The sequence below is a fragment of the Opisthorchis viverrini genome (genome assembly GCF_000715545.1).
Source record: "Opisthorchis viverrini unplaced genomic scaffold opera_v5_120, whole genome shotgun sequence".
Taxonomy (NCBI): Eukaryota; Metazoa; Platyhelminthes; class Trematoda; order Opisthorchiida; family Opisthorchiidae; genus Opisthorchis; species Opisthorchis viverrini.
The window spans coordinates 615,669-637,531 of NW_008751779.1; the positions used below are offsets into that span (position 1 = coordinate 615,669).

Genomic DNA, 21,863 nt, shown 5'->3' on the forward strand with positions numbered 1-21,863 from the left:
ATATATATATATATATATATATATATATATATTCTGGAATGTGCACCCAGTCGGTCGACAAAAGACTGAATTGAAGGCATCTGATTAACCGACCAGATGCAAGGACAACGGTCAGTGTGATGAAAACAGGCCGCCTCGATCAGCCATCAAGTTCGAGAAAATCAGAACACAGTACAATTCAACTTGGGAAAGTGGCAATGGAGACAAGACTACCAAAAATAGAGGGCACCGGACAACCCATAGATCGGGGGAAGACAGACCATGACGCAACACAGGTCACCAATAGACCAATGAACTGACGAGGAAGCTGGCTCTCGTTTACCAATCACTCCAAGGGGCAGCTTCAAAAGCACTTAAGGAGGATATGCCCACTCAACCCCGCCCTGATGACGTTTTCAATCTAGTTGTCAAGTTCGGCGAACAGGTAAATGACCACGTGATCAGCAGCTAACATGCGCGTTCGAGGTTCCAATATTCTGTCACACTACCAGAATGCATTGCACCTGATTATCAAGTGTGTATAGCACGTTCCGTCCTGTGGGTTCGTTCAACCTGGTGCCAATCGTCATCTAGGGCTTTTGTGCAGCTTATATAAGCTCATTCTTCTCTGAAACTGCCATACCAAATGACCTTTCCAGTGGGATGCTTCTACAGGCCAGCTAAAGTCAGGACATCCTCTTTGAGAAAGTGCGTAGAATTTGATGATCAGAAGAACTGGACTGTTCAAGTGTGGTCACACAAAATTTCACAGTTGTGATGTTTGTCTCTATTAACCGTCTGACTTGAACACTATTGTCTGTCATTTTGACCGACCAGACAACCACTCTGGATTGCTACAGTATTGTTCAAATCGAGTGTTCCGATACTGTGCTACCAAAATATAGCCTCACCCTTGTAGTGTGTCACCCTTGTGTCAGAATAATGTGGCTTATCTTGGTGTCATTCTTGGCTACCAGGGTTCTTGCATTTGTTTGGTTGTCGAGACTAACCGCTATCTCATTTGGAAGCGAAATTCAAATGCAATGTATAACCGCCAAAGCAAACGGCCAATCGAATGGAGCTCATAGCATGAAGCGCGAAGATCATCAGGGGTAAGAGGTTTGTCCATGGTCGACTAAGCACGGTGTACCTAGAAGACACATTCAGGGGTCAGAGTTTTTTAATTTCTGTTGGTAGTGTGAGGCTTCTCGGCTTTTCAGCATAGATTGGCTTCACTTACAGGACGAAATCTCCCCAAAAATTCTTGTTGCTATTATTCCATGTTATTGTCAATGACGTGTCAACTGAAGGGCCTGCACAACGGCGGGTCAAATTGTTGGTGCACTTATTGAGCTACTTGAAGTGTTTAAGTAGCTGGGGCAAATGAGTCCAAAACTGCTTCGATCACAGTACACTGTGTCGCCTTTCTGTGGTTGTGAGCGCTTATGGGTAATATTGAAAATAGATAGTATGAACACTGTGGTGCATGCTATAAACGGCGAAACGTATGTTTTCTAGCATAAGTATCAATCGAATTTAACGTTCTCTCGACCTTGAAGGGTAAGCGAGCTTATTCTCAGTTCGCGCGTCCGTTCCGCGAAAAACTTTCTAGCAACGTGTGTATCGCACAGTACATGTTATCATATTTCGTGGTTGAATGGTTTGGGAACGGATGAGAGTAAGTGCAGTTTTAATGTTATAGAGACCTGATGAAGCGACCCTAGCATACTCGGCCATCCACTGTAATAGACGTACCCGTTTATGCACCTCGACTTCAGTTTCCATGTCTCTCCAAGCAGACAGGCTGCAAGGAACTAGTCTTGGAACTATCAAATCTCCCACCGATTGCCACCTGTTGATGATGATTACAAGTTACGGTGAAATTTCTCTGACGATTCCCTTGTATTATCAATGGTTGGATCTTACTTTTATCGAAATGCAGCAATGATGTGTCTAGTTCATACGGACTAACCGAAAAACCCACGGTGACATGCAGTCGACTGCGTACGGGTTATCAGCTAACGCCGCGCGGCTGGAGGAAGTACAAATTCAGACCCGTGTTTTAATCACCGACGGTATCTTCCGTGTTCGTCAGCGTATCATGCTGCACCAACACCTTGGAAGGAATAGTAAAGATGAGGTGCAACTTCATCAGCGCCAAAATGTTCACGGTTACGAAGACAAAGACCAGTTAGCTCAGCTACGGAGGCCGACGAAGGTTAATTGAGGTAGCTGGTGGTATTACACACTCGAATCGGTGCAACGCTTTTATACCCAGTTTCATGATCCCTTTTCATGGTCAGACTATCCTTAATTGGTTGGTTTACGACCAGGAAAGGCTGTGCAGATTAAAAGAGTGGAATAGCACGCAGCAGTTGGAATGGAATCCATCAAGGGGTCCGACAACTATCTCTTCGTCATCAGGACGTGTTTGATGCCCACCAGTCAGTAAATCAGACGCAACTTGTTTGAATGCGGTAATTTAACCAAAAAAAAACAACTATAATGTCATATTCCCAGGTCAATTATAGGGGCGGTCTTATCCAGATGTGTAAAGGGTACTTCTTCATACTTTAAGACTACCAAAAGTCCACTGCACCATTGTACTTCATTTCACTGTTCAAGGACTTCGAATCACCACTCGATTTGCTTCGTCAGTTTTCAACAGAGGCTCTGAACTGATCATACTATCCTCGCTCAACTTGCAAGCATTTCTTTGTGAGTTGTGGGTATTCTCACGAAAAGACACTTGCTGACCAACGTTTATTCTGTACATCATCACCCAAGCATTATGATCTCCAAGACCAAACACTGATCATTTCAAATATTTTATTGCAACAATGACTTCATGTGGACTGAGATACTGCCAGGGCGTTTGAATCTAGACAGCAGGACGATTGGGATAGCTGATCAAAACCTTCGGCTCAAAGGCCTGACCGCAAGACAGTGGTGGGACAGCAAAGGAACAGTTACCACACTTGTTCCAACCTCAAATCCAGAGGGCCGGGCGACTGTGGTTGTCAGATGAACTGGGTTGGAGTGACTGATGTTCTTCAGTCCAGCTCAGTGAGTTACGGTGGGACGTAAACCGTCGCAACACGATAAAAACCATTCTCTTCGCGACGGATTACAACAAAAATTGCTATCTCCGAAAACCAACAACCAAATGATCAACACAATGTTAGCTACAACCACTGTGAGTCACCTAGAGTTGACGGTGGTAACGTTTCGATTGATCCCCATGTTTCCAACGTGACTGTCTTATAAATACCGTGGTTCAGCCAACCGTTGCTCACCACAGGCGACCCAGTGATCTGGATGGAGGTCCTGTGATTATATCACAACTACATTAGGAGGTATTCGAATTCCAGAGGAGCGCGAAATCGTATGGGACCATCTGGTCGTTCTACTATTACTGACTACCGGTTCTCTGTGTAGGCTAGATGTGGGTAAGAAATCTTAAAAGTATGAATTTACTTCAACTTCACAAATATCGTGAGCGTTCTTCAAAGTAGCTAGTTCCGCCAAACCTAGTGTTTGACATGAAATTACGAATATTTACGGGTCTGGCGGTTTCGGTGCGGACAGCCGACCGTGTATAGCAATAAAAATTCCCTTTGAGTATGCATGGTCTCAGGTGATAATCTATGTATATTGTCATTAACTCGACATACTGATGACTTTCCAGAACCCCAGGTACTAGTTTTCAACGCCTTGGTAGCCAGTTTGCAGAAATCCCCGTAAGTTGAAAACACTGCTTGTCGTGAAGTGATCAGTCGATTTTTTCTTATTAGAAGCTTTATAGGAGAGCTACATTTTGATACATCAGAAAGAATTTCTGTTGGAATTTTCAGTAGATCGGGGAAAATTGAGTCCTAATTTGAGATGTCCGTCTTCTTGTATTAACTGGTCATATCGGGCTCACTCATTAAAATGAATTCATAATCTGTACTTACGGCTTGAAAACGTAGTAGATAGTTTCGTCAGTGTCCTGGTAACCAGATGGTACATGTGTAGACCAACCAAAAATGTCAACTTACTTAGGCCGTGAGTGGTTTTCTCCATCTACTGTTTTAACTTTGGAGCTTTACATGAGCGTTGCAAACCATTCCACCATCAGCCTCTGGGAGAATCTCAATAGTGGAGGCGCCATACAAACCTGTCAGTTCTCCTTATGTCCAACGATCAGTCACACAGTTGGTTGCCTTAGACTCCATTCGAGTGTTCACTCAATATTACCAACAGCACAGCATCGGTGCTCAACGCCGATGCATCAATGCCATACAAACAGAATTTATTTGAAACCCTTATTGTGGGAAAAGAATAAAAGTGCTAGCCCACCACATTCATTCCATGCGCAAAACTGCAAGTGGTGATGTGTCTCCTAAGACAACAATTGGTGGGATTTCCGCCCAAATACGATCACTTGAACCCTATCAGTGGCTATCGGTAAGCTGAATTTTTTGAATTGCGTACGCCCTCAGGAGGTCACAGTGTACTTGGCCGAAGTAACTGAGTTTTAATGCAGATAATTATGAGCATTTATGCAGCTGAGTGCAGGGGAAGGAACTTGTTGAGAGAACGTCACAAAACAATTGTGGGCAGACAAAAGGTCTCTTCTGTCGACTAATGTTGTGTGACCGCGTGATGTGGATCCTGTGATTCAAGGATGAGAGGCGTTATATCTTTCCTAACTGCGAGCTAATCACACTGCTGATCAGCCAGTCGTGGCCGAACGGTTAAGTGTTCAAAGTACTAGCCTGGAGGTCGTGGGTTCGAGACTTTTCGGAGTTTTGTGAGATGAGTACCGTTGATCATTTCCAATAGGGATGAAAGAGTTGTACAGTGCTTCTCGGTTTTTCAGCATACATTGGTTTCACTTACAAGACGAAATCTCCACGAAGAAATTACTTTTGTTCGTTGGTTTGTTCGCTGAGCTGGGCAATTTGATTGTGTGGTGAGGTGACATCATCAGTGCGTTAATGGGGAGCGCACTGATGATGTCACCTCGATTGGTGATGAAACGTTTGCAATCAAATTGCCCAGCTCAGCGAACAAGCCAACGACCATCTACCCTACCTGAGCTACCAACATTTCCCTCCATAGAAAACTTACTTTTGTTGGTGAGAATTGCATTAGGTCTTCATTTGCACGCCCTTCAAAGACTTAAGGAGACGTCACACTTCGTTAGGATGTTCTTCTCCCCGGAAATTCCGTGTGAGATATACCGTCGTGTGATACCTCACCAAGTAAGTAAAATAAGGCGAGAGCTTAATTGTGACAGGAAAATGTTCAAACCGTCAAAATGAAATGAGAAGCTCCCACAGTTCCTCCCGATTTGTGTGACATTACCATAGGTATGTAGATTGCTGAAAAATGCTACCATAGATTGGGACCGATCAACCTCGATACCGTGATGGGCTCACTTCAGACAAAAGTCAAATATGTCGTAATTTACGAACACGCCGCAGGTGAAACCACGTGAAGAACGTTGTCACGAGGCGCTGACATGAATATGAGACATTTCTCTCATTACCTGCCCTGTCCACTCCGCACACGTCTGAGGTCACGTGAAAAGATTCCTTTGTTAACTTTATCCTATCTCCATGCATTCACACTTCATTCGTTCTTTTAGCAATCCAAATAGATTGTTGACCCGAGACCTTGTGTATTGGAGCCGCAATCTGTTCAAATATACGGAGATATGGAAATAGTCATTGAAATCTATCGATAGACCAAGGCCAAACGCGTACCAGCAGCTGCACAATACCTGTCAGATTTGGAAAAATATCGTGTACTGTGTACGGACAGCGTCACCCTCCTCGCGTGTCAAAAGTACCTAGAATCGAAGAAAATGGTTGACAACTTTACTGCCCACCCTATGTAGTCCACTAATTCCAGTTAAAATTAGGGCCATGAACTAACTACTGAAGACCATTCAAGCCAGTCGACGTTGACGAAACAAAGCGTGGGTTGTGCGTATAAAAATGGGGTTTTCTGCAACAGTAGAAAATTAAGAAGACTAGACAAAATATGGAAAGATTTCGTTTACAAATAGCGATCATTTTGCTCCTGTCAAATTCAAACACCGTCAAGTCTTCTAAATCGTCAATAATTTTGTTCTTCAGTTCTGTAGCTCTCATTATCAAATCATACGATCTACTTGGTGGGTTGAAGTTTATTTTAGCCATTCCAACTGCACTCTGATCCACTTCCAAAGTGGATTATCTGTGGTCATGACAACGTAGAACTTGACAGATGGCAGCAACGGCACCACGTGAACAATGTCTACGAAACGGCGCACTTGCGGCCATTGTTCGGAACTGTCTCGCTAATTTAGACCATCCACTGTTTAGGCACCAGCTACTCCCGCATAGAGGCGGCACGAATTTCACAGGCTTGGAGTGCAGCGTAGTTCGAATTCAGTACAGACCAGATGTCATATACCGATTTACTTGTCAAGCCCGGTTGTATCACAGTCAATTAGTTGTTGTGCCATTCTCCAGCTAGATGCGCTACACAAAGACCGCTTAATTCATCAGTTGGCACGATATTCTGCGTATCGCACAGTAGTTTTCTCAACGAAAAGTATTACTCGTGCGGTGCTTTTGCATAGCATATTCAGCTGAAGAATGACACAAATGAGTCGCTTGTTAACAGTAATGTAGTTTGCAAATGAGGATGTTTCATAAAAATGCGCGAAATTTGGTGTTCAGGTGAGACGTGAGGTTAATCGATGGAAACTCAGGGACCACAACTTCCTGATGAGTCACAGAAAGGGCGAGACCAATAGTGAACTGTCCAAGATTATTCAGCGACTTAATGAGTAGTGTGTTCTGTCAAGGGATCCACATCCTTGTCATCAGACCGTAGGTCTTTTCTTGCGACCCTAGTGGATTCAAGTCTCTAGAGAGTTCCCCAGCCGCTAACTGTCACTGATGCAATGATATAAGGATACAAGGGTAGTACAAGTATAAGAGTTTTCTCAGTTTTTCATTCGGGGAAGACTCTGCTTAACATGACAAACTAAAGGCCGCAAATCGGCCACTTTTTGACAATTAACCGTTACCACTATTTCCTCTTTTCTTATTGTTCGAGCGAACCATCAGTGCCTACCGGCTAACGTGCATCCTTCTTAGATTATTCTAAGGCCATCTCATTGGCAAAGCACTGCTTTCCAGATTAGTTTGAGCATCACAGGTGACTGCTCAGGTTGGCTATAGCAGTACCGTCGATGAGTGATTCCAACACACGGAGAAACATGCTAGCCAAAGTCCTTGTGATCAACAAATCGGCAATCAATGCCAACGAAATGAGAAGAAAGTTCTAGCTGAGCGAGAGGTTTGTGCGCGTTAACGGAATAGATATACCGTATTTGTATCATCAGATTACTTGACCTTTGGTGGCTATACAGAATAGCTCAAGAGCGTGTGCTGATAATGCAAATGATATAGTGTATGCGAATTTGAAGTCGCTAAATTGGGGACTTACAGCTGCATATATACGTGGTCGCTATTGCTTACTGATGCAAGCAAGCGACTTCGTGTGCGAAGTTTTCTGCAATGTATTTTGGATGAAATGTCCGGTTTCTGGGCAAAGCTTGCTTTAATTAAGTGAAATAAAGGGTCAAAAAATCCTGGAGCCTGCTCTCCTAGGTGGTACGTATTCATGATCAAAGGTTTCTGGAGTTATTGATCATCAATTTGACGTATGCCTGACATGAGCACGTGTGTCATCCCGTTCTCTCAAGTCAGATGGCTAAGCTGTGTGTTGTAGACCATCAACCGTTTTCGTCGGGCTATAGTACCTTTCCGGTGCCTAGCTGCGATGCCACCCGAAGTAAGCACGGGGACGGAGATACTGCTAGGTTGCCCAAGCCTAGACATGAGAAGTCGCGAGGCGGAGGTCAAGTTCGAACCACGAACTTCCGGTCAGTAAATTAGTGCTCTAACCACTTGAGCCATCTAGCCCCTCAACCAGTCGTTTTAATAATGAACGGTTCTCCAGGAGCGCAAAGCAGGTTTCTAGATGCATTTTCAAGGCTTTTCGTGCAAAGTCTAACAGCGATACCCTGAAAGGATGAGTTGTCGAACAGAGTACTGGTCACTTGGTAAATCAGTATGTATATCTACGAGAAAAGTTCGATTTGAAAAGAATAGCGGCCTTCCTCATTTTGTGTATTTGGATCCTATTCATCTATAACTTATGGCAAAAGCTTTTTGGAACTTGAAAACATCCACTTGCTGGGTACACGAAGCTCTTCTTTCCTGAATAGGTTGTCGTCCCAAAAAACCACCTTTTACAGATTGGAAACGGGAAATTCAAAACATTCCCGGCGTTTCCAAATGATCGATGACCTTCTCAACCTGCCCGCTCGAAATTGGCATATTCGAATTAGAAGCTGCGAGTTTGAAGGATGGTGCAATTTTCGATGCAGTGCCTAGTTGGGTAGACCGTACCAACAGCATGAGGTGTAAGACACCAAGGGCCAAGCGTAATCAGTTTAACATCATTATCATCATCATCATCATTGTCAGCTGTAAGAACCGCGTACTGATCGTACACTGGTTGTAGCTGCCACAGTTTCGTTCAAATACAAGCCTAGCCACCGTGCCATAGTGGCCAAATGGATTGGTGATTCGTAAGGAATCTGTTGACCTTTGGTTCGAAAAGAACACAGTGCTACCAAGTTCCGGGAAAGCAAAACCCGATGAGTGAAACTTCTATCTGAGAAGTCGTTGCTCGAGGAGCCAGTCAACACGTGTGACCGCGTGACGTGGATCCCGTGATTGAAGGATGAGCGGCGCTATATCCTAAGTGCGAGTTAATCACATTGCTTGCTGATCAGCCACTCGTGGCCGAACGGTCAAGTGTTCAAGCTACTAGCCAGAAGGTCGCGGGTTCGAGACTCTTCGGAGTTTCGTGAGATGCGCACTGCTGATGATTCCCAATAAGGATGAAACAGCTGTACAATGCTTCTCGGCTATAGACTGACTTCACTTACAGGACGAAATCCCACAAAAATCCCCAAATCTCCTACACTACCAACAGACAAGACAGGTCTCCATAGTCCCCAAAGACATGATTATTCAAAGGCGCACTAAAAAATCCAGTTCAACTGGTGCATGGAGAAAGGGTAGATATTTATTCGTAAACAGTCGAACTCCGATTGTCATGTGTCAAGCAAAACGATCTGGCACATTGAGTGTGTCTGATTTTCTTCGTCATGTAGCAAAGAACTTTTTATACTAATCTGGCACGATGCTTGTGGTATTTCGTCCAGAAGCGGTCAGGGTGACATGTCCTAAATTGCATCATTAGGTGTTTTTTCTTGTTAAACATATGGGGGTACGGTGCAGCCCAATCTCTTCCAATACCCATTCCATTTGAGTAAAGTAAATTTAAACGGTGCTGAAACAGTTAGAACTTTCATCTTGCAGTGTTTGCTCCATATCTGTGAGTGTGAAGAACTTTAATAGCGTGCAAAAACAGACTCAACAAAGGTCCTTAAGCCCAAGATGACAATAATAATATATCTTTATAGAAAGCCCACATATTTACCTTGATGTTCGGAGGATTTGTATCAACGTGTCACTCTGAATGGTTTCCGGGAATGGAGGTATAGGTAGCCACCATAGTTGTCATGGTCGTTTTCATCAACAGCAGTACACCCTCAGAAAATACTGTTGCCTTACTACCCTGCAGCCTTGAGGAAAGAATGCCACGGTAGGGAGTGGAAAGATTCAGAAATGGTTGCAACTTACCAAAACTAGTCCTCTGTTATTGGAGGCGACCACCAAGAACAAGGTGCGTACACCCCATAACAACATCGAACTACACGAAACTAAGTGTCACGTCAGAGTGAGATGTTAACAGCGGGGGCTACCCAATGGTTTTCGCTATTGCTACCCAACTAAATTTCAGAGCACAAAAGCAGGCAGGATTACATTAGGAAGTTTTCATTTTCTAAACTGGTTGGAATGGATTACTCATCACTTCTAGTCTTATTTCGCACTTCTAACAACTGCACATATCTGGTGGGACCTCAGAAACGGTGTCGCAGTGCCCTGACAGAAGTTTCATCATCATCGGTTTCATCAAGAAACCGAAGTAATCGAATCGAGGACTACGGCTTGTATTTAGCACCTTAATTAGTTGACAAACTGTTAGAAACTGGGTTTCGGATGCCAGAAGATGCTAGCCGTAGACACATTACACGTCGTTCATGTGTCACGTATCATCAGGTACGTCTGATAACGATTCGCATTGATTAAGCTTGCCAAATTCCGGGTAGTTTGTTCGAGGTTCAACTGTGTTTTGGTTCTGTTCTCATACCCAGGGTTCATCTGCCGAACAACATCATCGGACGCGTTTATTACCTCAACTCATTATTTATTATTATTTATTATTTATTTATTATTTATTACCTCAACTTTCTCAAGAAATTGACCACAAGAAAACCTAGAAACATGAATTCCAAAGAGTCCGTTCTTCAAATGTGTACTCCATATTGTTGAATCACCCCAAAAATTCGTTAAAACCAGACGCTCAGTTTAATCATGGTGCTATTGAGGTTGAGAAACGCAGAAGAACCAAACGAGATCAACATGCTTTTTGTCCAAAATCGCGTGTTTACCGTGTTCGGGCGAAATCGCGCGAGGGTTCGGAAACCAGGCCAGGCACTCCGAGTCGCCATTCCCATGATCACTGTAACACATTCGGTCAAAATGCAAACAGGCACAAGCAAGTTTTTTGGGGCAAATCGCAGCGAAATATGCATCAGGGTAATACAACTGAGGCAATGCAGGGTAATTTAATATTTATAGAACTCTCATCATAACTTAACCGCTATAAAATTGTCTTGTCGTTACCTTTAATGCCTCATGCCCCAGCTTAGCTAAGTAAAGGAATCACTGCTTGCTTTAATGAAGGGATCTGAAGACAATCATGCTGGTTCATCATTGTTACACGGGTGGACAAGTGAAATTATATTACTTCAGTGTAGAAAAATTGCGTTACTTTTCTTACTCGTCCCTCACTAATAAGATAGACGACCCGCCTAGAAAGTATTTTAGAATACTCAGCGTATTTTCCCGTACAATTGCACCCAATAAACTGGTCGACATCCAACTTATTGAATGCAATTTTATTCGACAGTGACTTCCAATTTGAAGAGACTACCCGAAAAGGCCCATAAAAATGGTAGCTTTGGACTTCTTGGAGGTCAGCAACTATACACACGCCCTGATTCACTCTACTTGATATACACCACATTGAAGGCTCAGTGGTTAGAATGCGAATTTACTGACCGAAAGGTTCGTGGTTCGAACCCGGCCTCTGCCTCTTGACTTCCCCTGTCTAGGCTTGGACAACCTGGCACTATCCCAGACCTCATGCTTCTTACTGGTGGCATGGCAGGTAGGCACCGGAAGGGTGCTACAGCTGAACGATTCGATACCACACACAAGACCTTACTCTATGCGTAGCACATTGCAGTGATAATTTTAGAACTAAAAGTTACCACCTAAAGAGCCAGTGAGCGACAGGCTCAACATGTCCTCGTATTTACCCTCGTAAATGACTGGTTGACTTAGATCAGTGCTTTTCTGTTTTACGGAAGGTAAGGTGTAAAAACTGCTGAACACACAGACTGCATGGGAAGTGGGTGCACTAGGAAAGACTGTATTTCATATAGTCGGTTTCACGATCCCATATTAGGATTTCTACTTTGCGTTTCACTATCATCAAACCAGGTAACAACCAAAAGCAGATTTTTAGCACTCCGGCTGAAGTCTCCGTGGTTACTCTAGCTCTGATTCAATTCCGCTTCGCTAATCTGTGGAGTCAAAAGCTTGATATACTTGTAACAAGAACAGAAGTGTTCTGAACAGGTGAGGTGAAATCTCTGTAAAGTGGCAATGTCTTCTCACTAAATAGCACCATAAGGTTCCGCAGGTTTCACCGACAATAGGTCGATTTCGCCCTATTATGAACTCGGCAGACTAGCACAGTATCTAGATCCAAAATCTAACGTATTCATTTGCTCCTCAAATCAGAAAAGCATGCAAATGAGAAACTTACGCATTTTTTCAATTGTAAATTGCAGTTTACTGATGACTGCTCTCTGATTAGTGCCAAGAAAAGTTGAAACTGGTAATGACCTATCATTGACTTGTGCCTAAGATTACACAGACAAATGTGGGTCTTTTAAGACTAGTCAGATGAAGCCCGGAGATGGATGTTGCTTTTTCGGTGAAGGAACAAGTGAAACGAAATAATGAGTGGAATCTCGCATTATCCTCAGGTCAATTTGCACATGAATGCCTTATACACATGAGATAATTTACCGCTTTTCTCAGCCGGTCAATAACCAGACTGGGGATTTGGTGTAACTATCCTATCATACGGTCCGTTGGGAGCCAGAAAATTAATAGAACTGAACTTCTGTAATTGCCATTGTTCTCCGTTGACACAAACTTCTTAGCCTAGGCCAATATATTTGATCGCAATTACATGCTGTGAAAATCGTCGGCTGAAGCTGGCCAGATGTTTCACATTCTTAATCGATATGAACTTCTAATGAAGTTCACCAAACGAGAAGACCCTTAGTTCTGCTTGATGTAGAGTTTCGCCCTCATATGTGACTTCAGTAGTCGAGTGTGGAAACTGCCCAAAAATACGACACACGGGTTTGAGAGGCGAAGGCAGTAGAATATGCCCGAGGGTAACGAGAAGACAAAGTGTCCAGAATTCGGCACAAAAGTCCCCAAAACCCAACTCATATTCATATGCTTTTTCATCTGAAGTCTCCCGGGGTTAATTTTTAATCATCACTAGCAAAGCAACGCCTTTAGTCAACACCCAGTTTCAAGTTTGATCGCTACTGAATTTTGCGGACTATTCCTCCGTCCTTCTCGTTAGTGTGCCAAAAATTCGCTCTTCTTTGCACATAAATACACCGATGGTTTTCAAAGTTTAGAATGTTGTCAGATGAAACCCACACAACCTCTTTAGAAAAAGCAACGTTTCTGCGAAGTATGTAGAATAATCGACCTTCATTAAAGGAGCACAGTTAAAAATGGGTTTTGTAAGTCGCGTATGTTTGAAGTTGAAATGCGTTCTACTTAGGATGTGACTAACAAATGCAGAAAACTTTGAGGTGTTCGGACAGTAGCGGTTGGTCTCTAACTCAAGATGATCCTTCATTCAAGGCCGTACGGCATACTCCGGTCATACTGGCTTTGTCGAGCCAGAACCCTCACCGTGGGTTCCTCTAAAGATCTTCCACTAGAACTTCAGCTGTCCATCTTCCTCCTCACCAGATATTTGAGCGGACACCTGCAGACTACCCCCACTGCATGCATCGCTTTTGTAAGGTAAGGAACGGCTGAATGTAGCTTGAAGTTTGACGCACCACAATAACAGTTGATCAGAGTGTGTACCTTTCAACAAAATCTCGATGGCTTGATGATTGTGACAAGCACTATTGTAGTGGACGTCAACGCAAAGTTAAATGGCGTCTAATAGTCGTGGCTATAACAGTCTCCTAAGCACGTGTAGTACCTTCAAAAATGTAGAGGCTATAATGTCGGACAAAATGACATGGTAAATGTACTGGACACTGCGTTCCTTTTTATCTTATGAGTTTGTCTAAAAAGCAAGATGTCGGGTTTTGCCGACACTGCAGTGATAATGTTTCGAGAGTTTACTCGACACATGGCCATAACGGCCGACCACCTCAGAGAAAATGTAAACTAGCAAACAGGCTCACGAATTCGTATTATCTGATATCCGTCAAGTGCGGTAATAATCGGCAAAAAATTTGCACTCAGTGCCTCAATTGGAGCTTACAGACCCAGAAGGGCAATCAATGGCACAACTTATCAGCTGTCTTCTGGTTTGCAGAAGAACTGCGGGATCCTAGAACTCAGAGCAAGCATAATCGTTGATTTGGCATGTAGATGGGATGGTGACAATTAGCGCTGAGGGTGCTGAAGTGTCTGGATGAACGTAGCCAAGCATGTCGGACAAATGGAAAAGTTTTGGTGATTGTTAGCTCTTCTAAAAGCGATTAATGAATTCTGCTGCCAACTTGAAGGGAGAAAATTGATGTGTATATTTAGCACTAGCTAATGTTTCAGGTTCCAAGCCGCTGGGTGCACTGTTCGGAGTCTCCTACAGAAATCGATCACCCAGCACGACCGTTTGGTCCAACCAATCGATGCTAACAAAGTAGACCCTTTCAAGTGCTACCTCAGAAGTCCATTCCCGGAGAAGTGTCTTAGTTAATGTTCTGCGTCAACCTTCACCTGCCATGCAATCGTTCAGGTTTATTTGAAGTAGTCTTATCTCAAGGAGCTCTTCTCACTGATTCAGTCACACATGTTTTAACCTGTCGGTTTGTTTTGCTATGTGGAAAAACGCAGAAAGGTACTTAGAAAGTGTTGCCAACGATCTTCTGGGCTAGTTGAATGACTTGCTCAAACTCGGAGATTTTGACCTTACGAGCCTAAGCGAATTATCAATTTCAATGAAGACATTAGAGGAGAACACACGAATTAAGACGAGTTTAACAAAAGCGCTCATTTGCAAATCAATTCGGTCATCATGGAAAACTAACCTGAAACCCAGCTGAATCCCGGTTTATGGTATTCTTCGACCAGCGAGGAGTTTAATTTCAGTCTAATTATAAAACAAGGTAAGAAGTGACCGATTTAAATGAAACTTTCCTCAAACCATACTGCACCAGGTTTCTGACAGGCGCCCGCCCAAATCCTGGAAGTAAGCAAGCGTAAATCTATCTACCCGAGTTCGGTGTAAAACGTGTGACAGATTGAACGAGCTGTACTCCCTGAAAACTAGGTTCTTTGCACAACTAATTTTGTGCAGTGTGTCTACTGTTTCTGAGTTGGAGCAGAGGCCTGATGATAAGTTGTAATTTCTAAACCAACATTCTCTACCTTCAAAGAAAAACCAACTGAAGGAATCTAAATAAATTTAATTATCATGATGTTCTGCCTCCATTTACACACAAAAAACAGTATCTGCGTACTGTTGCCCCAATTGACGTCATAGCCCCACACACAGAGAATTTTCTAGAATAAAATGTTCGGTTGGCTGCACTAATTTGCACATTGCTTTGATGTTATCAGGAGACTCAATTGAGTCATTTTTTAGCAATCTTCAATTGGATGTGCTGCACAAAGCCTGCCTACCAAGAGATTATTCTGTCGAAAAGTTTCCAAGAGCCTTAGGAATTGGCATGGCGCTCAAAATACCGAAGTGTATTTACTAGACAGAATACTCTACTCGTAAACTTTCCGAAAATTCTTTGATAAACCACCACCGTTTTTGCTCTTTTTGGGGGGCGTTTGATAAGCGTAACCTTCGCATTCCTGTCAGCCTCGAGCGCGAAATTCTAGGCAAATTACGTAATGCTTAATTAGAAAGTAAGTCTGATGGAGATCCGATAACTACGCCAACCTCATGGGTCCCATTTAGGAAGAAAATGGTAGTTGGCTATGGAAAATTTTTCGGAAATCTCATGTGTAGTGTGTTTCGTCGAGAATTTGAGACAATCATTTGCCTCCAAACTAGGTCCGTTTCTTATTGTTCTATGTCAGCTTAACGTCTACTAAGAACTCAGCGTTTGTTTGCTTATCTAACGTCTGGCTTTGAGGTGGCCAAATTAGCCCTAACTGCTTCCAGGTTTTTGGTCCCCTAACACACTTAGGGTGAAATTGCTTACAAGCGGTTTAGCTTTCGGAGCAAGGGACCCAAAGACATCAGGATATACACATGCTTGCTTTGTGGTTGCCTGACAGATGCACGCGATAAGAGTATCTATTGAATTTGCTTCGTTAGGTTCTGTACCACTGAGGTCCAGGGGACAATAAGTAAAACTTCGTAAGCTCAGTAAATTACAAGCACCTTATTTGGTGTAAAGTTGGTTTGCTTTTCTTGACCTTTTTATTCTTCAAAGAATGTCTAGAGGATCGACTCACTCTCGAGTTTTCTTGATTTCAGGTTGCATTTTGTTAATAAGCAATTATCTTTACGGAATGGTTTAAAAAATTAGACATTCAGCTAAGAGGTATTTCGAACTAGGGATGTGACATCTCAGGAAGTTTTGCGTTTCCTACAGTGCATTTTTTCCTACTGATTTAGAAATACTTTTTTCAGACGAGAATGAACTTTTTGTTTTTGGATTGCAATGAGCTTTGGTGAAACTTGTCCTAGATGGTTTGATATGGGCGTCTGATCAAGTTCTTCAAGCGAGTGAACAACGGAATGTCGTTGGATCTGCAGTTGGCCAGTAGGATTAACAGGCTGATCTACATGAAAATAGGTACGAGCTGGAACAAAAGCCCTTCTGGTTAGGTTCCACACGAGCCATTCATTAGCCGTAACCTAACACCTAAGAAGTCACATGGGCACATGAAGATGTGGATAATGATCTGATATTCCTGAACTGTGTCACACATTCCGATATGTTTTTGCAGAGTCGATGCTGGTTGTGACTGTGTCAGTGACCTAAAACTGAGCTCATTTCTGGGCGCAAATGCTCTTCGGCCTAGGCCTCACGAATCGCAAAATCAAAGCTTCCCGACGGGATGGTCACATATCACATATTTTCTAGCAACAAAATTTTAAAAAAGAGACGGATTGTTTTTGTCAACAATCACTGTTTTATTCGACAGTCATTTTTATTTAATGCTGTGAAATAAAGTATGCAACAGCTTTTCGTCGTTAAGTGCTTATGACACTCCCAAATTGAAGTCCTCGAAGTATGTGCAGCACATTGCGAGAATTTCAATTCCACGATAAATCAAGTTATTACAGTCGACGAGTTAGTTCATCATCACACGGAGACACCTCTTCAGCGAAGCCAGCTGGTGTCCTGAAACCTAGTTACTTGAGACCCTGAACTCGATCAATCATCATGAACATACGCGTTCATAACGATAGAACTCCGAATTTGTACATTTAAGAAACCCAGCCGCTTTTTACAAAATAGTTTCCATGTCGCAAACGGAAAATATTTTAGTTCATGCACGGAGATGTTGTCCCTTGATTTCCGGTACACATCGGACGAGGCAGTTTTCTGAAGACGGCGGCTCATCCTGGATTGGTGAAGTCAAGGTGACTTATTTCTCTGCTGATTGGTTGATAAACCTCGACGTTGATTGGGTGATTGAGATACATCGACATATTTTAGAACTGTCACTGGCCTTGTGAGGGTGATCGTGTTTGGATCGCTATTGATCTCGGCACAGGGTGTCAGAGTCTGCATAGTATTTACGAATTTCTGCTTATTTGCTTAACAGATGCAGCTGCAGGAACAACTGTATGAAGGCCTACCTTCTAATGGCGCTCACAGTGATGACAAAGTTCGGCGTCGACCTTTCGGACAGAATCTCCGAAACCGCTTGAACACCATCGTCAGTATGTACATCCCATCTCAAGCCTCAGTCGAACGAAAAAATGATGAAAGTACGTGTGAACATGCAGAACTTCTTTCTGCAACTGATGCCAAAGTCGACCTTGCGCCAAAAATGTTCGACGAACTTTACTCCATACAGCTTCTGTATAGTGGTGAAGACCTTGTGCGAAGTATCGTTGAAGGGATAGGTACACCCATGTCAACATCCACAGGGACAACACGAAAAATCACCTCTATTGCTGCTGACGATCATACACTCTATGCATGCCTGGAAGAACTACCTTATGTGTTTTTGCTTAAGGCCCACCTGGAGTCGCAAGTGTGTGAACTGGATGGTACATTACGCCGCAGGGAACTTAGTCCAATAAAAGGATATATCCAGTTGCATGTACCAGGCATTGGTGACCTTGTGCCGCAGGAGTTATCCGTCTATTCTCCCACTCCTGAATCAACCGTGATGTATATCGTTGGATGGGTGAGAATTATTGTAGACCCCAAGAACTACACTACCGAGAAACGCTGGTTGCTCGCCAAGTTCTCACTCGCTGGTCAACATCTGGCACGTACTCCTGTTTATTCTTATCAAAGATATTCTGGTGTTGCCATCGATACGCATGACGGAAGTTTACTTCTTGCTTTCCCACAACTTAAGGAGCAGAGCACAAACAGCCATGACTGTACCACCGCGCAACTTTGCAAACTCACTCAAGGATTCGAAAGGAGGATATTTTCCGTAACAATGGGTAATAATGTGGCTACATACAGACCGGATTTTGTCTCTCAAGAATCCGCTGGTCGTTTCTGCTGGGCATCCGTTCAACGAACTCCACGGTCAGATGGAACTCAGGCAACAAATGAACAGGTGACCAGCACTTCAAGACGGTTGTTTTCCTTCCCTGGCAGACAACTGGAAGGAGGAGAGAAGAAACAAAGTGCCCGTGAATGGCTTCAAGTTATGTCTTGGGATTTTGCAGATTTGACACCGGGTCGGATTGTGGCCTTTGATGCTGATCGTTTGTTAGTCGTTGACGCCAACACTGGATCTCTGTCCTATGTAACTTGGCAACAGGGGCATGATAGACCAACCCTTCACCGAATAACACGTCCCCATTCAAAACCTATCAGTTTGATTTGTTCCAACTACAAGGTAGCACATGGAGAGCAAGAAATAGTTTCCAACATAGCTTACTTTGTTTCCGGCTCAAGCATTTATTCCTTCTCGTTTCGGGAGGATTATGTCGCAGAATAAGTACCTACTTCGTAATTTCATTCATCCTATGCCAGTCCAAATCAGTTCGTCTCCAAACCCACGAGACTTCGTAATGTGATTTGTTTGACTTGCTGCACCGTGGTTGTAAACAGGTGTCACGTCTTCACGGTGGACGTAATGGTCTATTTGACTTTTACACACGTTTATTCATATAGATATACATATAATCACTAAAATTGGTAAGATGAAATACACGTGTACGCAGTTCATCGGCGTTAGACACATTTACTAAATTCACTCAGCGTGCTCCGAGACTTTACTATTACATTTATCGCCACAAAAATCTGCGCCGGTTTTTAAAAAACACCGCCCTATGGATTCTACCAAATCCTCCCATTTTAGTTGGCTATGTAAGTCGGTACAAATTTTTTTAGTCCTGTCCGGAGATGTTCTTTCCATTTGGTTTGTTACCATGCTATCCTTTCTCTTGAAAATATCTCATAGGTAAGGAGAGCTTTTTATGTTCCTTTGGGACTGCTATATCTGAGAAGGTACTTACTCTGCTACCATCAGAACAAGGTAGATCTCACTTCCAACAAGGTCGTTCATGACTGAAAGACGGAGACACTTTTAGCTTGAAATTAAAGAGCGGGTTTTCTCACCTATGACCTGCATTTCGACAACTCTTATGAGGTCGTACGGAGGCAGCGTAAAATTAACGCTTGCAAGAGCATTGTTTCCTGAGTCTGAGGCATAAATACTAAAGTCACGACGAAAACTTGCAATACAGACTGCGTTCACGTCATCATTCACCATTCTTGAAGTTAATCTTCACAGACCAAAGTGTGAGCACACGTAATCCTAGTACCTGATAAATCAGATGAAGACAAAGCAAACCCGTGCGAGTGTCATGCAGGGTGACTTCGAGTCAGCTTTCGGTGTGCAACGGACAAATCCCACTGGTATCGACTTGAAGCAGTCCAAGGTCCGTTCTCCTGCGCCGTTGAGAATAACGAACAGAAATCTATTCCAAGAAGATACGGCGAAGGATGTCAGTTCAAAAAATATTAAGTGGTAATCGTATGAGAGCGGTTTGGGCAACAATCAGTGGATTTATTGCCAAACAACTTTTTACTTTTGACACAAAGGCCTTGTTAGACCAGGTGGAGAAGTAGTTAGTTGGTCAAGCTTTAACGAGTGAGGTTCTCCAACTAGCCAGCTTCATCGATGGTAACTTTTGCTAAGAAGTTACAGGAGATCTTGCGGGTATCAGTAAACCGCGACTTCGCTAGGATCCGTACTACTCGGCAAGGTTGACAAGCCTTACAAGCGTTTTGAGGGAGCCTGATAATGTCGAAGGACATAATCTGTGTGTATCTCTCCCCAAAATTTGTACATTCCATTTATTTGATAAGTGATCACTAAAGGAGGAGGGATAGCGGTAGTATGGGCCAGTCTTGCCGCTGATGATCTCGTTGCAGCTTAGTAGTACATTGCTAAACTACCAATCAGACATTCTCGGGTTTAAATCTCTTTAGTGAACATTCATGTTCGAATCGGCGATAATGCACAACAAGGACCAAACAACTATAGAGTACATTCCGGGCTTTCATCTCGGTGGCTGGATAAAGCCTCGAATAAAGCTTCAAAATCTCCTTTCTATTTATATTGGTTAGTCTACACACGAAAAATCCCACAGTTCGCAAAGGGTTCAATACTCATAACTTGAAACAGTCTAATTGATGGAAGAATGGTGCCATGATATCTAACCAGGTGATTACAAGTTGCTAATCAGTCACCTGCTACTGCATATCATAGTGCTTTACTGCTGACCGGAAGGCTAGAAAATGGATTCTTCTTCAAAGCTAGAGCGTTAGAACACATTTTGGGACCAAATTTATTTGGGACCATCACATATTGCAGAAACTATTCAAACAACCGGGCAATCGGGTCATCTGTGTACTTCTTCGGTCAAAAGACATCACCCGGGAAATTTTGTGTGCAAAGGCCTGAAAGAGCGTCATCAGCGTCGGTTAGTAAAGAACCAAATGGAAAAATGGCATTTTTATACACGCCATTTGGATGAGTTTGATAGAAAAAGACCATAAGACGTAATTGACTTTTTAGGCTTGCCCTACTTGCCAAGAGTTCCAAACTAGCCACTAGCTCTCTCGCCGTGCGTCCACTTATCTGGTACAACTGACCGTACGGTCATCAGGAACAAAATTTAAAAACACTGACTTTCGCGAAAGCCTCATTACACTAAGAGGGCAACTTCAAATCGGGAGACACTCTACTCCTCGCAACTCTCTGTTTCACTGGANCACTCTACTCCTCGCAACTCTCTGGTTCACTGGATGACTCAATGAGGTTTTGACCAGACCGGGAGCTGTGAAATTGGATATTGACTTATAGCAATCAACAGCAATGATCCAGCTGCCATAGTATTCCGAACCGCCCATTTTCACGTAATTAGCAGTGTAATATCACGTTGTGTGTGTATTTGTGAACTGAGACTATGGAGCTATCATCCAGGTCTAAGTTGCGATCAGAGTTGAAGTCGGGGTTCTCAGGCATATAGACCACATCCAGTTCGAGAGTTTTCTCAAGTACGACTGAGTTTTGATCCAGGACATGACACCGAAGAATCATTAAGCGGGAGTTTTAAGACAGCTCCGGAACGCAGGGTCAACAAACACTGCTCAAACGTAAATATATCCACCTCTCCAGAGGTGGCAATTAGTTGCACCCGGAATGTGTTTGTAGCGTACCAACGGCACGCTAACCTAGCATAGCAGAGTTCCGCCATTCGCAAGATCTGGAAGTTGCGCGAGTGATGGGGCAGATTACGGGTGAAACTTATGTCCAGAACTTTCCTCTTCGATATAGACCAATCAGTTAAAAGATGTCAAGATTAGATAAAATTATTTGGACCAATGCGATGGGGATATAATACTGAGTTCATAACTGCCAGGGATTTGGACATAACTTGTCCCTTATTAATAGGTGTGCAACTGCTAGTGCTTGTACCTACATTCTGCTGTAAATCTGTAGGATTTTGGTTATCCGGGACACTCGTAAGAGAGTCATTATGGAAACTAGCGCTATAGATTCTCAAAAACGACAGCGTGCCCACTGCGCAACCTGCTGTAAGCCTTGACTGCGACCAAACAGATAAGAGACACAATGGTAGCACTGGAACAGCCTCGGCCACCAGCTCAACAGACCAAG

The 21,863-nt window shown here is 43.2% G+C and overlaps 2 protein-coding genes across 2 annotated transcripts; both read left to right on the forward strand.

The window, feature by feature from the left end:
- Positions 1-7,733: 7,733 nt before the first annotated feature.
- Positions 7,734-11,465, forward strand: T265_06115 (hypothetical protein; the record flags this gene model as incomplete). Its single annotated transcript, XM_009171301.1, has 2 exons — positions 7,734-7,909; positions 11,342-11,465. 2 exons carry the CDS (start codon positions 7,734-7,736, stop codon positions 11,463-11,465), a joined length of 300 nt encoding a protein of 99 aa, XP_009169565.1.
- A 5,841-nt stretch (positions 11,466-17,306) lies between these two features.
- On the forward strand, positions 17,307-18,668 carry T265_13952 (hypothetical protein; the record flags this gene model as incomplete). The annotated part of the gene is made up of 1 exon (XM_009171318.1): positions 17,307-18,668. A coding segment is annotated over one exon (1,362 nt), but the record flags the coding sequence as incomplete, so codon positions are not given.
- Between the last annotated feature and the right edge of the window lie 3,195 nt (positions 18,669-21,863).